The 19764-nt window shown below is 40.8% G+C and overlaps 1 protein-coding gene across 1 annotated transcript; it reads left to right on the forward strand.

The window, feature by feature from the left end:
- The first annotated feature begins 18676 nt into the window (after positions 1-18676).
- Positions 18677-19559, forward strand: LOC135753565 (uncharacterized). Its single transcript, XM_065271540.2, has 2 exons — positions 18677-19186; positions 19311-19559. Exons 1-2 carry the CDS (start codon positions 18677-18679, stop codon positions 19557-19559), a joined length of 759 nt encoding a protein of 252 aa, XP_065127612.2.
- The last annotated feature ends 205 nt before the right edge of the window (positions 19560-19764 follow it).

Genomic DNA, 19764 nt, shown 5'->3' on the forward strand with positions numbered 1-19764 from the left:
TTAGTTTACTAATATTTAACTCTAGGACACTAAGTAACATAACAGTTAGCAGTAACTATGACTGAGATTATTTAGTATAGCAGTCATAAAATGACTGGTTTCTTAAAATATTCTTGTAAAAATATTAATGTAAAAATAAGTTATTAATCATTGCTATCATTGTATAATGTAGAAAATATTTCTCTACTGTCATTATTTCCAAACATGTTATGGCATTTATTCCTCCAAACAGGTAATAATGTTAGGTATGATGAAGATTACACTTGTATATATGTATCTTTCAACTGTTGCACTGTAGAATGTTGGGTTAAGCAAAGGACATTGTATAGAAGTGTTGCACACTTGTTGCACACAGCAGGCTTTCAAAAAAAGTCAGCAAAAAATGGGGGGCCTGTGCCCTAGTAGAGCTATATGTCTAGCAACGCCCCTGATTCGACCTCCCATACGAGTTTGGAGACAAATAGATTCTCAGGTAAAATGCACTCAGGAGTAGACAGGCGTTTGGAGTGGTCAAAAATGGCCAATAAAGATTCGGGTTTGATGTTTTTGGAACCCATTACAAAAGAATGAAGTCAAAACCTCCGAAAAAAGTGCCGACCGAGCCTGCCTGGAGTTCGGTCCAGACGACAAAAAGGTACCCCTGACCCTTCTAACCAGTGGCGCCATTCCTCCAATGCTAACTTGACTGCCAACAACTCTCTGTTACCAATGTCATAATTATGTTTTGCAGGGGACAACCGGTGGGATAAAAACGAGGAAGGGTGCATTCTGTCGTCTGTGGGAAATCGTTGGTATAACACGTCACCTACCCCAACCTCTGACGCATCGACCTCCACAACGAACTGACGTGATGGATCAGGAGTAATAAGAATGGGAGCCGAGACAATGCGACTTTTAAGTTTGGAAAATGCAGCCTCAGCTGCGTCTGACCACCTGAACGTAGTCTTGGGGGAGGTCAAGGCATTCAGGGGCGAGGCTAGTTGGCTGAAATTTCTAATAAAAATTTATAGAAATTGGCGAACCCCAGAAACCGCTGTAGGGCCTTACGGGAATCTGGACTTGGCCAATCCACAACAGCCTTAATCTTTTCAGGATCCATACGAATTCCCTCAGACTACACAATGTAACCTAAGAAAGGAACATACTGTGCATGAAAGACGCATTTCTCCGCCTTGACAAACGTGCTGCACATGTGCCTGGAGAGAAAATACCAGTATGTCATCCAGGTAAACATGAATAAACTGGTCGACCATATCTCGCAGCACATCATTGACGAGTGCCTGGAAGACTGCTGGGGAGTTGGACAGCCCAAAAGGCATGACCAAATATTCAAAGTGCCCCCTGGGGGTGTTAAAGGTAGTCTTCCACTCATCCCCCTTCCTGATACGGACCAAATGATAAGCATTACGTAAGTCCAATTTAGTGAAGATAGATGCTCCCTGCAACCTCTCGAAAGCTGAAGACATCAACGGCAAGGGATAAGTATTCTTTACCGTGATGCTGTTCAGCCCTCGGCAATCAATACAAGGTCTCAGAGACCCATCCTTCTTCCCCACGAAAAAGAACCCCGCCCCCGCTGGAGAAGAGGAAGGGAGGATGAACCCTGCAGCTAGAGAATCAGAAATATATTTCTCCATGGCCCCCCTTTCAGGAACAGAATGAGAGTATAACTTGCCTCCAGGTGGAGTGGTACCTGGCAGTAAATCTATAGCACAGTCATAGGGACGGTGCGGAGGAAGAGACCCAGCCCGAGACTTAGATCCTGGTACTCCGCGGGCACGTTAGATAAATCCACTGCCTCATCCTGAAACACAGAAACAGACGAGCAGGTGGACACAAGACAGAACTCATAACACTTAGTGCTCCACTCCAGTACTGAGCGCTACTGCCAGTCTATCCTGGGGTTGTGACGAATGAGCGAAGGATGACCTTGAACAATGGGTGCAAGGGGGGAGTCCAGTATGTAAAATGGAAAGGTTTAGGTGTGGTTGCCTGATGTGACAAGCATGATGGGTCCGGTTGTGAGTGAGATGTTAGGTCATTTCTGACCGCTGAGTGCATGAACTTCAATCTTGTGGTTGAGTGGTAGGAGGGGAATCTTGAATTTAAGTGCAAAAAAGTAGTCCATAAAATTACCTTCAGCCCTAGATTCCACCAGTGCTTAACCAAGCTCGTTCGACCTGCATGGGCTCGTGATCGTAGACGGGACTGACCAAATCCCCGCCACCAGGTCTTTGGTTTTCGACTCCCTCCGTCCTTTGACCCATTCTTCGACCCGTCCTACGACCCGTCATGCTCCGGCGTTCGACCCGGGAGAGACGTGTGTCTACTCGGAGGGCCAGTTTGACTAACCCATTAAGGGATGTCGGCAGGTCCATGGCGTAGATCTCCTTCTGCATTCGGTCAGCCAGCCCATGCAGGAACATTTCCCACTGCGCCTCCTCGTTCCATTTACATTCTACCGCCAGAGTCTTGAATTTTATGGAATAATCAGAGACTGACCCTTCTCCTTGTTTGAGTACAGCTAATATACGAGCTGCCTCTCTCCCAGTGCTGGCGTGGTCAAAAACATGTCTCATCTCTGCAGAGAGCGTCTGGAACGAGGTGCAGCATGGGTCTTGGTTCTCCCACACCGCCGTTACCCAAAGTGCTTCCTTCCAAGTCAGCAGCGTGAGTATAAATGCCACCTTGGTTGATTCAGTTGAGAAAGTCCTGGGTTGCAGGGAGAAATGCATCGAGCAGCGGTTAAGAATGCTTCGCATTAATTAGGCTCACCTGTGTAAAGCTCCAGTTCTGGAAGGAGGGGCTCTGACTGGAAAGCATTGTCTGATGGTGCGGGAGGAACGGGCGGCGGGGGCGGCAAACCGGGACTTTGCAGAAGTTGAAATTGCTGTGTGAGCTCGGACACTTGTGTTACCAACGCTTGAACTGCTCTCGCTGTGTCGTTGAGGTTTTTCTCCTGATGATCCATCCGCTGTACACTAGTGCTGACGAATGATTGGAGTGATGAAGTAGTATGGTCAGATCGTTCTGTCACAACACTGAAATACAAAGACGGAAGCAAATATGCAAGTGAAAATAGTTTTATTGAAAAGGTGAGTAATAGTCCAATGATGAGACGAGGTTGAATGGTAACAGAGTTACTAGATGGTCAGCGAAGGTATTCGTGAAAGGTAGTGATAATCCAGTGACGATAAATCCCAGTGAACAGGAACAAAAACTCGAACTCAAAACAGGAATGCCAACAGCAATGAAATCACACACGGGAGACATCAACCAACGATCTGACAAAGGAGAGGAAATGCGGTGAGGTATTTAAAGGAGTCTGAATGAGCTGCAGCTGGAGTGATGAATGGAATCAGCTGGAGTGCTGATCAGCGTGACTGAGCGGTGATGCCCACTACACACACACAAACACGTAACAACAGAAACACGAGACAAGAAGGAAACAATGATTTATAAACCGTGACAATATATACATGATAAGCACCAATGACAAATCGGAAACAATCAGTAACTATGACAACAAACAAGGGGAGAGCATGAGAATAATGAGTATCCATGGAGACAAACAAAGGGGATGGAGACACTAATCAACACAGGGAGAAGGGCATACATGAACACAATTCAAACACAGGATGCACAGAGACACAACGTTACATAGACCCCCTCAAAGGGGCAGCTTCCAGATGCCCCACCAGAAAACATAGAGTACATAAGTCCAGGTGGGCGGTGTAGCGGAGGAGGAACAGGGGGAAGGATGGAGGGCAAGGTCCGTGGAAATCCAGCGACGGAGGCTGAGCCCAAGGCGAGGCCGTGGGTGGAGGCTGGAGCCACGGCAGGGCCGTGGGCGGAGGCTGAAGCCAAGGCGGAGCTGCCAGAGCATTTTTGGCCAGGCCGAGAGTTCATGGAGCCCGGGAATAGCCATCTTGAGCCAGGCAGAAAGTTTATGGAGCTCAGAGACAGCCATCTTGGGCCAGGCACAGAGTTTATAATTGGCCATCTTTGACAGGTAGGTACTGAATGAGATGAAGTACTTACTGACTGTTAAAACAGTAGGTTCTGTATAGTATGAATCCTAGTAGTATGAATGCGATTCGGACAACTACATCCGCCATGTTGATACATCATGTGACATCCGTCGTCATCAAATCATACCAGCGCAAAAACAGCCGCATCGCTGCTTACGCCTTTCTTCTTCGTTGCATAACTCCTGGGGCATCATGGGGTAGTGAAGTGTCCATCATATGCACACTTCGAAAATCTTACCGGAAGTAGTAGGTTATCCGGGTATTTTTCGCATACTGTTTTTGGAATACTACATATTTGGACATACTACTCGCCTCTCCTACTGCTGTTCGCCTACTATTAAGTATGGAAGTATGCGGTTCAGATGCAGCTAGGGTGGGCATTTGTGCCAGTTCCGCCGGACACGTCCCAAACATGTTTTCAGGTTCGTTCTCCGGAAGTCACGTTGGTCGACCGCATACGTCATCAAGGTTTTATATTTCGGGTTTAATTTTAAAAAAGCAACCGTTACATTTCAAGGTAAGAATGAAACTACAATGACTGTATGTCTTAAAATAAATAAATCTTAATTTTCTAATGTATTTTAACTGAAATGTGAGAACCTCGATGACGTATATGCGGTCGAGCAACGCAACTTCTGGAGAACGAACCCGAAAACATGTTTGGGACGTGTCCGGCGGAACTGGCACGAATGGCCACCCTAGATGCAGCATTAGCCCTTTTTAGACAAGACAGAGTTCAGGGTCGCCCATCTTGGGCAGGTCAGAGAGACTTTGGGAGTCATCCGTGGACGTTTTGGTGAGTGTAAAAAGTCTATGTGAATTATTCACTGTCGTTTTGGCAAGGGTAGGAAGTTTATGAGGGTCATGCACAGTCATTTTGGCAAGGGTTGAGAGTCTATAAGGCCTGGAAGGATACATATCAACTAACCTACTTGACACAGGGCACTCTGGAGTAACCATCTCAGCCTCAACAGGAAACTCAGGGAACTCGGAAACAGGCTTTATGGTCTGGGCAAAACTTCAGGAAACGTAGGTTCAGTTTGCTTGGTCGACACAAAACGCTCAAAGGGCTCAAATCATACCTTTCAGCCAAAGCAGACTTTACAGAGGATTCAGGTTCAAACTTCCTAGCAGAAGGCGAAAGTGCAGAAGACTCACGTGATCCAGGAGACTTTGGCGATTCACTTAGTTCTGGTGATTTACATGACATAGTTTCATGGGCTGCAAAATCTTCACATGAAACAGAAGAACAGGAGACAGACCAAAAACACCACAAGGCCATTGCAAACACAGGGAGCTCAAAGTTCAAAAGACATACCTCCAAAGCAATTTGGTGAAGTAATTCGGGAGATTTACTGGACTCGGGAGATTTACAGGACTTGGGAGATTCACAGAACTCGGGAGATTCACTTGGGACAGAAAGTGCATGTGGTTCAGCTTCAGACCTTCCAGTCGTGTTAGAAAGTTCAGGTGACTCAGGTTCGAACCTTCCAGCCGTGATAGGAAATTCGGAAGACTCGGAATCAGGGGCTTGAGAGATTTCCTGTGAAACAGAAGAGCAAAAAGCAGACCAAACACAACACAAAGCCACTGCATACACAGAAGATTTAAATTGTTAAAATGACTCGGTTAAGCCGAGCAGTTCAGATAATCCAACAGATAACTCTGGAAAACCTGCTGAGTCAGAAGGTCTCTCCGAGGAGGGTGGAAGGACACAAACACCTGCACCACTATAAGTGCACATACTGGAGTAATATGATGCACACAGGGCCGAAGGATAACTGGATATGCAGGAAACACACTGGAACAGGAGGATTTACTGCTGGGTCCTTTAAGGGTCGATCGTTCTGTCACGGTTAAAGCAATGAGATAAGATGAGAGGCAAATTCAATTGCAGTTTAATCCATTTAATAAAGGTAAGACAAACAATAAGGTACATAAACAGGGGGAAACTCAGAAGTAACAACATGTAACATCTCACAAAGACCGACCAACATAATGTGAACTAGCAGGGTATATATACATGATAAGCACCAATGACAAACCGGAAACAATCAGTAACTATGACAACAAACAAGGGGAGAGCATGAGAACAATGAATATCCATGGAGACAAACAAGGGGGCGGAGACACTAATCAACACAGGGAGAAGGGCATACATGAACACAAGTCAAACACAGGTTGCACAGAGACACAATGTTACAATAGCATAATAACCATAAGAATGAGCAAACGGTAAGAACAGCAAACTCGATTGAAATCTATTTAATTACCCACTTATAACACGAAGATAACAGACATAGCAACCAAAAGAAAACTTTAACAAAAACGGACATCAATTAAAAATGAAAAATAACGAGACACAAATCAAGGAAAAACACTCATTTGCTGGCTGGTCCACAAGATCTGTGGTGCATCTTTTTCTCCTCCTCATTGGCGTTTTATCAGCAACCTCTCAATCAGCCACTCAAATCACGAACAGGTGCATCCACATAATAGCGAAAGAGAGAGAGAGAAAGAGTGTGTACATGCTTCAAAAGAATACATGGGAGGGACAAAAAAACACAAGACCAAGCCACCGACCGTAACACAGTCCAATGGATTTCTATAAATAGGTTTTCAGTGGCACGACTTTCTTTTTCATTTAATTTTATGTATTTTTTTTTTTCTTACCATTGTGGCGGGGTTGGGGTTAGAATCACTTTCTGTTACATTTTTAGACATCTTAACCCAAACCCCAAGTCTAACCCCAACTCCAATTGGTCAACCAAATGTGTCTGACTGTAAATGTAAAACTTATCGCATTGCAGAGTATAATCACTTTTTGAATCCAATCTTTAAAACACACTCTAGTTACTTGAACGATACGTATGACTTTTTAGACAAGATTAAGCCTAAAAAGTTCCCAATGCAATTGTTTTTATTTACAGTTGATGTAGAAAGCCTTTACACTAATATAAACACAGAGTTGAGACTGCAAGTAGTAAAGCAAGTTTTTCAATGAAATCCTGACCCACTCATGCCAGATGAGGCCATTTTTCCACTGCTGGAAATAAATCTTACACAAAATTTTTTGAGTATGATTCAAAGTTTTTTCTGCAATTTAAGGGAACGGCGATGGGCAAGAAATTTGCTCCAGCTTATGCGAATATCTACATGGCGGAGTGGAAAAGGACGTTGTTTTTGCAGTGTTCGAAATGGCCTTTTATGTATTACAGATATCTAGATGACATCTTTGGGGTCTGGCACCACGATCAGTAGTCGTTTCACTAGTTTATTTAAGGGGCTAATTCACATCATACTTGTAAAAACTTAAAAAAGAAAGATTCACAAAGATTCAATTTTTAAATAATACAGTCTTTTTTATAGACACAGTTAATGGATATAAGCAAATTAACGTTTATTTTTAAGCTACAGATGTGCATTGTCTTTTTTACACATAAAAGTTATCATCCTAAGCATACCTTTAAAGATTTAATCAAATCTCAAATAATACGGTTTTACAAAATTTGTATGCAGAAAAACACTTTAATGAGGCCACGCAAACTCTTTTTACTGCTTTGAGACCAAGGCGTTATTCCAAAAGATTTCTACGTCTGATTAAAAGAGAGAGAGTGCGGGAACTACGGGAGGGAAGGACTAGACATATCTTGCCAGAGCCCAAAGAGGTCATCCCTTTAATACGTTTTCTGAAAGAGCAAAAATGTTAAATACTATTCTAAAGAATAACTTTGAGCAGATTCAACAAAATGTTAGAGAGTTGGAATCTTTTAAAGTTATATCTGCATATAGGAGAAATCCTAACCTTAAAGATATTTTAATGAAGTCCAAGTTTAGGTCTGACTGAAAACAGACTCCCATGTGGTGCATAATTTTCAGCCAATGAAGTGTGTTTGGTTCAGGAATGAAGGTTATTCTATTAAACAACACACATCTTTGCACATCATTAATGTTGTATATATGATCACTTGTATACACTACAACAAGATGTATATAGGGGAAACAAGATATAGCATTATGGTACAATTAAAACAGCATTTGTATACAATGAATAGGAAAACATTACATACTGATCTGGTCACACATTTTAGTACGTATGGCACACAATATTTGAGCATTACTGGTTTGGAGCCGGTCCTTTGGTAGACAGAGGCTCAGAGAAGGAAAAGGGAGTATGTTTGGATAGTGAAGTTGCAGACATGGAAACCGAAGGGTTTTAACCAGAGGTGATGAAATCGGAGAGAGTAAGAATGTGAATGTGATAGGCTTTATATCTGGGTCCCAATCCTAATTTAAACCTCAGGATTGCCAGTCTCTAAACCTAATCCCTTTTGTTTTTAATGTAAACTCTGACAGTGCCCTGGGAGGAACTGCCTCGTTGTGATGCAGGAGGAACAAGGCCGGGAACCCCAAAGAGCCCAGTACCTCCACACTCCAGAGGACCCTGGTGAGACGCAGGAGGAGCGGAGCCCAGAGTCACCCCATAGCGCTCAGAACCTCCATGTTCCGGCAGCCCAAGCACCAGGTATCCCACAACATCAACGGGTGGGTTAAGTGGCCTCCAGCTAGCAAAGGGAGTGAGTGGCAGAAATTCGATGATGATGATGTGGATGGTATCCTGGAAGCTACGATGAAGGGGGCGGCAGACAGAAAACTTTGCCACCGAAAGGTTTGGCTCAATGGAGAAGGGCGGTGCTACAAACAAGTACTCCAAGAACCGCAGGGCAGAAAAGATTGCACAGCTGAGGCAGGAACTCCGACTCTTAAAGAGGCAGTTCAAGGGGGTCACAGGATGCAGATGGATCCTCCAGGGCTTAGAGAGGTTAACCACCTGGGCTAGGATGCGTTTCAAGCCTGAGAAGTCCAGGTTCTTGGTACTGAAGAGAGGGAAAGTAACAGACCAGTTCCACTTCTCCCTAAGAAGTACCTAGCTAATGCTTATCAACCGATCAACAGCCTGAGCGAGAAGTTCAAGGTTACCAGAGCAAGGGAGGTGCTTCAGTACAGGGAATCCAAGGACCCAAGAGTATCTCAAGCTGGTGTTGAGGTCAGGACTTGCAGAAAATGCAGGGCACATGTGGCAGTGGAACAGGCAGAATCATGGCTGCACCATAAGGAAATGGTGGGTTCTGTGGCTTTCAGCCGTACAAGACTGGGAAGTACTCCAACAATCCAGTATAATAAACTGAAGGGCAAGGAAAGTCAGGACCTAGTCCAAAAAGAAGTGAGGGCTGGTGTTGAGGAGCAGCGTGCAAGCCAGATGGTGGGGTTGAGGCAACAGGGCGCATGGACCAGATGGTAAGACGCCATGGAGAGAAAGATATCATGGGCAGAGCTGTGGAGGGATGAGCCCTATCGTCTCCAATTTCTCATTCATTCGGTCTATGACACCCTGCCCAGCCCATCTAACCTCTTTTGTTGGGGCAAGGTTGAGACTCCAGCATGCACCTTGTGCCGGGGAAGAGGAACTCTGGAGCACATCCTCAGCTGCTGTCCTAATGCTCTCTGGGATGGTTGCTATCGCTGGCGCCATGACCAGGTGCTGAAGGCGGTTGCTGAGTCTATCACTACTGCCATCAACCAGAGCAAGGGTGTACAACCACCAAGGCGCAAGATTTTGTTCTTAAGAGCAGGAGAACATCCGCCTTTCCGACAAAAAAATTCTGACAGGCCTCCTGGGGACAGTGAATGACTGGCAGCTAATGGTGGACCTGGGGAAGCAACTTAAATTCCCCCGAGATATTGTGAAGACCAGTCTTAGACCCGACATGGTTCTACTCTCAGCAACATCTAAGCAGATCATCCTGTTGGAGTTAACAGTGCCCTGGGAGGAGAGGATGGAGGAAGCCAGTGAAAGGAAGAGGGAGAAATATGCAGAGCTGGTAGAGGAGTGTCGCAGTCGGGGGTGGCGTGCACAGTGCTTCCCCATAGAGGTTGGGGGAAGGGGCTTTGCAGGAAAATCACTATGCAGGGCATACAGCCTCCTGGGAATCACAGGGGCACGGAAGAGAAGAGCCATCAATGCAGCTTCAGAGGCTGCAGAAAAAAAGCTTCATGATGGCTGTGGATCAGGAGGGACAACCAGTGGGTGAACGCTGTTTGGACACAGGCCTGGAACTGATCACTCCTGGTCGGGTCGCCTGGGTGAGGGGGTCTGAAGTTGAAAGACCCGAAACCCCCCATGACCCCAGGTACTATCAGGTACCTAACCCTAACGTGTCCAAAGTGCATCACAAGATGTATGTAATAACCATACCTTAACCCCAACTCCAGGATTACCAGTCCCTAAACCCAATGTTCGTGACTGGAATCCATCTTTATGCTTTAAAACTTTTCATTACTGTAAATGTTTTGACATTTTTCAGATGGAGGTTACATGTGTATTGTGCCAGTTAAAACTAAAGCACATCAGCCAGCACCTTCGGTATAAGCACAACATTGTAAACATAATGGAGCGTAAGCTCATCATTAATATGATACGGGGCAAGGTCCGAATAGATAATATGCCTTGCCCTGTGTGCAAAAAAAATGTGCGCTATGTAGAGGTGCACATGAGGGTGGGCCACAAAGACCTCAAGGTAAGTGACCTGACCGATAGGCTTTTGTGAGATGTTATGAGTAAAACCGTCATTATGTCATAACAAATTTCAACAATTGTTTCAGGAAAAGCACAGGGCCCAGATGCTCAAGGTCCTGAGGCAGGAAGTGTTGCCAAAGTTGGAGGAAGCACAACTGAAACCGCAATGAAAGCACCTACTGTAGGACCTCCCATTATCGTAATCGACCACCCCGACGATGAACAGGGTAAGAAAGCTAACGTTATACACCCGTGGCCGTATTTGTAAGAAATGTTTTTGTACATTGGAATTAAAGATTCCCGATTACCGAATAAAGTGCCTCTTATGCCTACCGAAAATCCCCTACATTTTGTCATTTAAAAACTCCTTGTCCAACCTGAAGTTAAAATAAGTAAAGCCACAATGTCAATGTGATTCAACATTTGTTATCGTAAGCCGTATCAGATAATTATCTGTCTAATGTGATGGCGAGGCGCACATGTTTAATTAACGTCAACTTTAACGTTAATGTTACATAGCTGATTTTCCCATGGATTTATTTAATTCACAGAGAACTCTCAACTGAAACACGCTTAACTGTTTATGGTAACATTATAGCATAACTGCCGGCCGAATATTCCCTACGGTAGGCTAATGTTAGATTGAGAAATATTTTTTAAAAACTGCTATGTTAATCAGTGGCAGGTTAGAAAGAAAGTGTTAAGGACTGTATTCACATCTTCAAAAGCATCATACGTTTTTCAAACTTGAGATTTCCTTTTATGTTAATTAACTCAAAACTCAGTGGTTATAGGATAATGTTGCATTGTTGATCATAGTCACAGTGCTTTCATTGCCACACAACGAGTTGGCATTTTTTTCTTAGTAGAGCAGCTAACTTAATGGGATACTCCACTCTTTTCAAAAATATGTTCATGTTTTGAAAGAAATAAATTATTATTTATTTTTCATTTTTACCTGAAGTTCATACAAAAGTGAAATTTCTGCTTTTTTATTTGATGTCAGCTCTAAAAATATGCTGTTTGCTCTTTGAACTTAAGAGAATTGTGCCTAAAAAGTCCTGGAAAAGACAGATTTTTATTTGATGATTGAGATTAAGAAGATAATGGGAACCTAGGCTTTATTATAAGAAAGCCACAATAAAGTTCACAATCAAAGTTCTAACAGCTTTAAAAAAAACTTTTTACTTTTACTTCAAAAATTACTTTTGATACTTAAGTACAGTATATATCAGATACTTTAAGACTTTTACTTGAGTAATATTTTAAAAGATAACTTTCACTTCTACCAAAGTCTTTTTCTAGTACAATACTTTAGTATTGCTTTCTAGTACTTTATACAACACTGATATGTTATAACTTTGTAGTAAGGAAATAAAATATTCATAAATTCGTTAATTTGAAATATGCAATTATTACAGTTTTAAAAACTTAAATATATAACTCTGACCTTCTTAAATATATTGATTAAAATAATCTGTAAATGTAATACTTATATTATTAAGGCATATACATCAAATAATATATGTACATTTTACACAAAATATCTGTTCTATTTTTAGTAATTTATTTTCAAAAAAATCGCATAACTGCATTAAGAGATTTAATTAAGTTACTTTGATCATTTATTTTAGAGATATTTACAAAGCCACTGAATCATTTTTAAAGGCACACAAGGCAAGTCTGAGTATTATTTCTCTACTAGCTCTCCCTAGTGTCTGGGAGTAAATGCGTTCTATATCTAAGACTATACGAGACTGAAGGACACCGGGTCGGATACAGCGAACTTGCAAGTGGGGTATTCTTCCTACAGATGGTAGGGGCGGGCGAGAGAGTCTTCATTCGTCATGTAATGAGTCATTTAACCATATAACGACTTACGAAGATGATTTATTAACATAAAAATGCTGCCTTGTGTCCCTTTAACAGTGTGTACATTATGATCTTATGGTAGCCTATTATTAAGTGCATATAAATAAAAATATGTAAAACTAAATAGAAAATATATCATACACTGACTGTATGCAAGCATACGTTTTCTTGTTCTGTCCACGTGGGTTTAAATGCCGTTTTTCTAAAGAAGAATTTTAAAACTTTATTGGTGGTAGTTGAGAAGAATTCCTCTATCCATATCTAAATTATTTTGAGCGCAATATAAATGTATCATATTGTTATTCTTTTTATATAAGAATACGTATTTTTACAATATTTTTAACATATAGAAAATATAAGTTAAGCGTGTTGTGTGTATTTCCTAATTATAAGCTTTTGGGAAATTGCACCAAAACTAAACATGCATAAAAACATAAAAAAGTCATTTAAATAAGCGAAAAATATTTTTTATGAGTTTCCACCAACCAACATGTTGGTCTGTGTGTTAACAGTGTGTACATTATGATCTTATGGTAGCCTATTATTAAATGCATATAAATAAAAATATGTAAAACTAAATAGAAAATATATCATACACGGACTGTATGCAAGCATACGTTTTCTTGTTCGGTCCATTTGGGTTTAAATGCCGTTTTTCTAAAGAAGAATTTTAAAACTTTATTGGTGGTAGTTGAGAAGAATTCCTCTATCCATATCTAAATTATTTTGAGCGCAATATAAATGTATCATATTGTTATTCTTTTTATATAAGAATACGTATTTTTACAACATTTTTAACATATAGAAAATATAAGTTAAGCGTGTTGTGTGTATTTCCTAATTATAAGCTTTTGGGAAATTGCACCAAAACTAAACATGCATAAAAACATAAAAAAGTCATTTAAATAAGCGAAAAAATATTTTTTTGTGGGTCTGTGTCCAATAAACTGTAAATGGGATGATTGTGTCCAATAAAAAGCAGTTGGGATGTCATAACATTCCAATGTCACATTAATAAGAAGGAGGTCTTTACAAGGTTCATGGACTACTCTAAATACATTGTATGAATGCAGAATAACGGACTGGTGGCCACATGGATGGCCAAGGGTCCTACCTACATGTTATTACAAGTAAATTTCGACTTTCTTCAATCTTCATCAAATTTGCACTGTAGCTAGACGATGTTGAGTCTTGGACGCGGCACCATTTGCAGCCTGCCAGACCGTTCCAGAACCGATCTATGGCACATCCTTGTACAATCTAATGCAGTGTAAAATATAAAACGTTCGTGGACAGTTTGATTTTCTCACGGCGGATGGACCGGCCGGCTCAGGTGAGCCTGCTGATTACAGGAAAACGGGTTTGGAACTGCAAAAATCATGTCCACGAAACTTCATTCCAGAGACTGTCAAATGAATTGGGGGTGGGATCCTGCAATATCCCACTCTCAGTTAATTCAACAGACAAAAATACTCGGTTGGTGGACATGCCTGAAAACGCCAAAGACGTCAGAGCAGCGCACCGGCGGAACCCCTGCCGGCTGACGCACCTGCTCTGGTGTCGCGTCAGGGAACAAACGGCAATCTAGTCGGTCGGTGGACAAATAACGGCTCCGTGGTAGCTGGGGCGCAGCCACCACAATATTACCACATCCATACCTTAAAATAATAGATTTAATAAATAGATTTAGCACACACAAAGTCAAAAACAATATCAATATATGTTAAACTTTTGATTTACATTGAGACAGACAACTTTAAGATCTACTATAATGCAAGGATCTTTAATGTTAAAACATCAAATAATTTTCCATAGTTAACCAAACATTCACTTCAGATTTAACAGATTTTAGGCCCTACCTGCATGAATTCTTGTCAAACCAGATATTTTTAAAACTGTAATTTTGTGTGGATGTCTACATATTGGAGTCGCGCACTTGCGCCTCTGTGTGCACCCGAGGAAGATTGCTTTTGAGTCTGCTCGCTCTTAATAACTCTTTAAACATTAATCAGGTCCCAAACTTTATCTCTCTTAATAGCCCTTTTAACATCAAGCAAATCCTGCATTTTATTTTTACATTTCTGCATGCTTTAAAAGCGAAACCAAAATACGCAGATGAAGGGCCGTCTTTGCATTAGATAATTTATGATGGTTCACCTCTCAGAAAACGTACAAATAAGTCATTTTAGATCTTTAATGAGTATTTAGACTTTAGAACAGTGGTTCTCAACCAGTGGGGCGGCGTAGGCTACAGGATGGTAGGGAAAAAATAAATCTGATTTTTTTTTTATCTCTAATCTACTGTCATCAAAAGTTATTGTTTTGTATATACATAACTCCTGAATAACAATTAAAATGTGTTTGGACTGGTTTGTCGATAGTGAGCGAGGAAATACAGGTGATAAGCGGTTTAATTAAGCGAGTCATTGAGTCGTTCATTCAAACGGCCGATTCATCAAGAATGAAACAGATGTTTGTGAATGGGTCATTGAATCTTTGACTCAACCGATTCATTCAAATCACTGAATCATTCAAAACACGATTGAGTGTTGCTGTGACGGGACGCGCTATGCTTGATCTTTGTTTGGATTCATTAGATCTATTTTCGCTGCTAAAATAGACCAAAATAGTCAATATTTCGTCTTAAATGTAAGTGACTTGAACTGTAAAACCCGAGTGTAGGCCTTCTTCTTATTTTTTTATGTATTAGGTTTGATGTCTTGTAAACATATCGAAATATGACTGAAAAGACAAGATCGGGCTGATTTCTTCGTTGTTTTGTTGTTTAACATCTAGATCAAATTGTTGTACACCATCTTAACAAACTTCAAGACTTTCAAGTTTATTACTGACCAACTTCTTAAAAGAAAATGTTTAGTTGTATTTGTAAATATGCTCACACGCACGCAGCCATGCACACACAAACATGTTTAAATACATTTATGTTGTTAATAAATAACAATAAATTGTTGTTTTAACAGCAATATCTCCAAGTTTTGTTTTTCATTGTAAAAATGTCATGATTTGCCAATGCAAAGAGAGTACCGCCACTTTTTCCCCCACTTTAAGCACTGATTATGACACAAACAAACCCTCCTTGTGACTTTTTTTGTCAGAAGCGACAAATCCCGCCACTTTTACTGGTGTTTTTGGAGGCTTTGTAGTGTTTGGAGACTCAAAAACATGAATAGGCTAACTATGCTCAACGAGCAGCGGGTGCTGCTGTCTCCCGTCCAAAAGCACTCACAGGCGGTCAGTCTCGTAGCATCGCGCTGCAGTCAGAGGCTCTGACTGACTCAGAGCAGAGAGGAGACACACACCCCTCTGCGTCCAGGCTGCAAATGAATCGCGCATGTGCATGGCCGCCGCCGTTCCCGCCCTGGTTTACAGAGTGGGGTGTAAATGTTTCTTTACTTTTTCTCACACAAAAATAAATCACAGAATTTAAATTTACGACATACCTCTCCATTCACTCTAGTCTAGTCTCTTGCCAAGTTCGCTTGTGCCAGCTTTCATAGTCTGTTATCATCAATCTTGATTTACATAGGCCTTTACTACAAAACCCAACAGTCTTTTTAAAGACTAATCCCACATTTTTTTATGAGATTAAATCTCAGCCCTAGCCAGTATTTTAACTGCTAGGCAGTAGCTACTCTAAAAACCACCCACACGACTAAGACACACACACACACACACACACACACACACACACACTGATGAAGGACTACAATAGTTATGTAAAATCTGAATTGTCTGCAAAATTATTATTTTGTTCGTTTTATTAAAGATTGTGCCTAAGCCCCGACTGATTATCCCACGATACGTCTCTCAACATAGCCACACACACATTACATATTGCCTAAACTTTAATATTGAAAACACATAACAAAAATTGAGAAATTTCTTGTAAGGACCAACAAGCCAACCAACGCACCAGCTGCAAAAAAGCTTAGAAGGCACGATGAAGAATACCTGCAGTTTGGGTTTACAGTCACGGCTGATATGAGACCTCAGTGTGTCGTGTGTGCCGAGGTGCTGGCAAACGACCAAGGGCGTAACTTTGGGTCTACCATTGGGGGGGTTAAACTCGCGGCATATTTATTTATTTATTGAATCATTTTCTTGTGTAAAAGGTAACATGCTAATTTGCCGTTCCTGTATTATAAATACATTGTGATACTTTTACTGATTTAGACTACTTAACATAAATGCAGCTGTTCACTTGACTATTTATGCCATAATGACACAAATCAAGTTTTTAAGCACTAGCCAGCAGTGGCAGTTTCCACATTTTTTGTGTGTTCAATATTTTATCAAAAAAGAAACAAGAACTTAAAGATTAATCAATTCCATCACCCAGCTTGCAAAAGGTTGAGAACCCCTGCTTTAGAGCATTGGATTTGCTAGACGAGAGCTTAATGTTCTTATTTTTATGAAAACATCTGACTCATTTAGACAGCACGGGTCCCAGTAAGGCTGCGTCCTAATATATCCAACTATAGCCTGGACCAAGGGCGTTGCGTTAATCACCGTTAATAAAATTAGTGGCGTTAAAAAGAATTTGTGTTAACACGTTATTATCGCGTCAATTTTGACAGCCCTAATTTATTTACAGATTAGCACTTATTTGGTATATGTATGTTTTAATGTTTTAAAGATCGCTCTGCATCTGATTTCTATCAAAAGTCCTTCACAAAAATTTTATTATCTCAACTTTTTGCTCAAAATTTGGTGTTTTTGATGAAACCTACACATATTTGTGATAAAAACAGAACACATGAAGGTAGGATGAAACTGATTTTTTTGTTTGAAAGCAGAGGGTCTGTTATTTTATTTCATATATTGTATGTTTTAAAAGGAGCATTTTCTGGAAGGCATTAAACTTTTGTGAAAATCATGAAAAATGCTGGCGGGGAAAGAGTTAAAAATAAGATAATAGGACACTGAATAATATAAGGGAGCATACAAATAAGGCCCCCATATTTTTATGCGATTCCATACAGAATTTTAATGAATGTGTATATATAGTATACACCCTAAAAATCGTTGGGTTGTTTTTCAAAAAAAAGTATGCAAAATGATGGTTCACATGACATAACTGTTAAGCTAGTTTTATCAGCTTCCATTGGCTAGTCTGTAATGCCCAGTAAATCTAAACTATGTTTATGCTTGCTTTTAAATGATTTAATTATTTAGTTTGATCAAACGTTTTATGAAATATGTCTAAAACATGGGTTGTTTTAATCATTTTAGAAACGTCATTTAAATAACGTTAGAAGGTAACATATGCTAATGGTTTAGAAATCCAGTCTAAAACAGATAACGTAACGTTAATACGAGGAAGAAATGTGTACTTTTTAAATAAAAAAAAATTTGTTGTAAAAGTTAAAATCAAACTGATGTTTTTAATCTCACATTTAGATTATGAAACTTTAGCCACGAGTTCACAGACAGGATCACATATTGTGAACTCTCATTTGGTCTGTTTAAGTTACAGACATTTTTGTCTTTTTTAAATGTTTTTATTTCTGAGAAATTATGCCCACTTAAGTCACAGTTCTGGCTCTTTTTACACAGACCCTGTAGAGACAGATAAAAGCTGGAAAATTTTGTCCTGGAGAAGCTAAAACAACTTGGAGGTTCAGAACTTGGAGGTTCTGATTCCAGCTTTGACCAAGTTCTTTACAGGTAACATGAAAATGCACTTGTTTGCCTTTTATTATTCAAAGTTATATGTTGATATTGCAATGAGGCATATCAAAGCATTTCTTTATTATAAAACCCTGCTTATTTTGCTGTGAGTATGTCATTTTCAAAAGTGGTATGTAAGGTTGCACGATTAAAGGAAAAGTCAGCCAAAAATGATATTAAACCCATGATTTACTCACCCCCAAGCCGTCCCCGAGATGCATATGTCCATCATTTTTCAGACTAACACATTTTCAGTTATTTTAGAAAATTTCTTAGATCGTTCAGTTAATCAAACGTAAAGTTACAGGGTCCACTCCTTCACGTCCAAAAAATGTGCATCCATCCTTCACAAAGAAATCCAAATGGCTCCACGATAATAAACAAAGGCCTTCTGAGGGTAATCAGTGCAGTGTTGTTGTAGAAATATCCATATTTAAAACCTTATAAACAAAAATAAACTTTGGAACGAGTCAAACAGAATATCGCTCAGTGGATAGATCATGATATGACCATCCTCAGAGAACATTATGATGTAGTGATAGCAACGGGATTAGAAAGCATACACACTTTTGATGCTGAAGCGTTTGACAAAGCAGTGCTGTGGAGCAAAATGAGATATAAACGTAAATTTATGGATAGCTCTGTAGACACGCTGAGATCAATGGTACAAAGATCCATTAAGGATGTACCGCCAGCACTCTCTGACCCCATTCTGCCTCTCACTAGGTCATCTAGATTGTCTCGGAGGAGATTGTATGCATCAGCTTTGGTAGATGGTAGGGCTAAAACACAGATAAATGAAACCAAACATTTGAATAAGTCTGAAAATAACACTCAGTCATTGAATACTGTAGTACAGGTAGATGCACCGGCCCGTGCCTTTGAACACAGGGTGAATTGGCCGGACCCTCCTACGTTTCTGGTGCCTAGGGAGATGTCGGTGCAGGTCCATCAAGCCGCTTCGCCGCAGTCCCCGAGGGGGAGTGCAGAGAGTGTGGAACCTGATGTTAGCAAGGTACAGGGAGAATCTGATATTAAAAACACAAACTTGATTCAGAATAGCAATGTATATAGAGAGGAATTTATCATATGCACTAACCCTGATGTTTCTTCTCCTGATGCCAAATTTACATTTGCAGGTTCCTCGGATGAAGACGGAGGGGACCCCAGAAACTGGCAACAACATGTTAGAGGGGGAGGGACAAATGATGAGGGGTAAAATACCAAGAGAGTTTCCTCTTCTAAATGAACCCGAATCTGAGTCCCTCTCTAATACCACAGCAATGGGCCTGCAAGGGGGTCCGGTTCTGTCTGTTCGTCAGGAACCTACAATGGACAAGAGAACCAACAGAAAGATCTTTGATTGGGAAATCTCCAAAAGGTTGTGATAATTGGTGATTCTTATTTGGACCGTATTCCTTTCTGCACACATGATGATGTACAGATAGACAGTTTCCCGGGAGCCACTTTCTATCACATCAACAGGGTTTTGAAGAAAATTTAACCAAAACCCCTAACAGAAATAGTTATCCTGTCAGTAGGACTCAATAACTGTCTAGGTAAGCAGGAAACAACAACAACAATGTGTAAGCA

The sequence above is a fragment of the Paramisgurnus dabryanus genome, chromosome 10, assembly GCF_030506205.2.
Source record: "Paramisgurnus dabryanus chromosome 10, PD_genome_1.1, whole genome shotgun sequence".
Lineage (NCBI taxonomy): Eukaryota > Metazoa > Chordata > Actinopteri > Cypriniformes > Cobitidae > Paramisgurnus > Paramisgurnus dabryanus.

What these genes read in the sequence shown, in the direction of transcription:
- LOC135753565 (XM_065271540.2), top strand. Translation starts at nt 18,677, where the DNA reads ATGACCATCCTCAGAGAACATTATGATGTAGTGATAGCAACGGGATTA. An exon ending in TGGAACCTGATGTTAGCAAG is followed by an intron (nt 19,187 to 19,310) that starts GTACAGGGAGAA and finishes TTACATTTGCAG; the next exon opens with GTTCCTCGGATGAAGACGGA.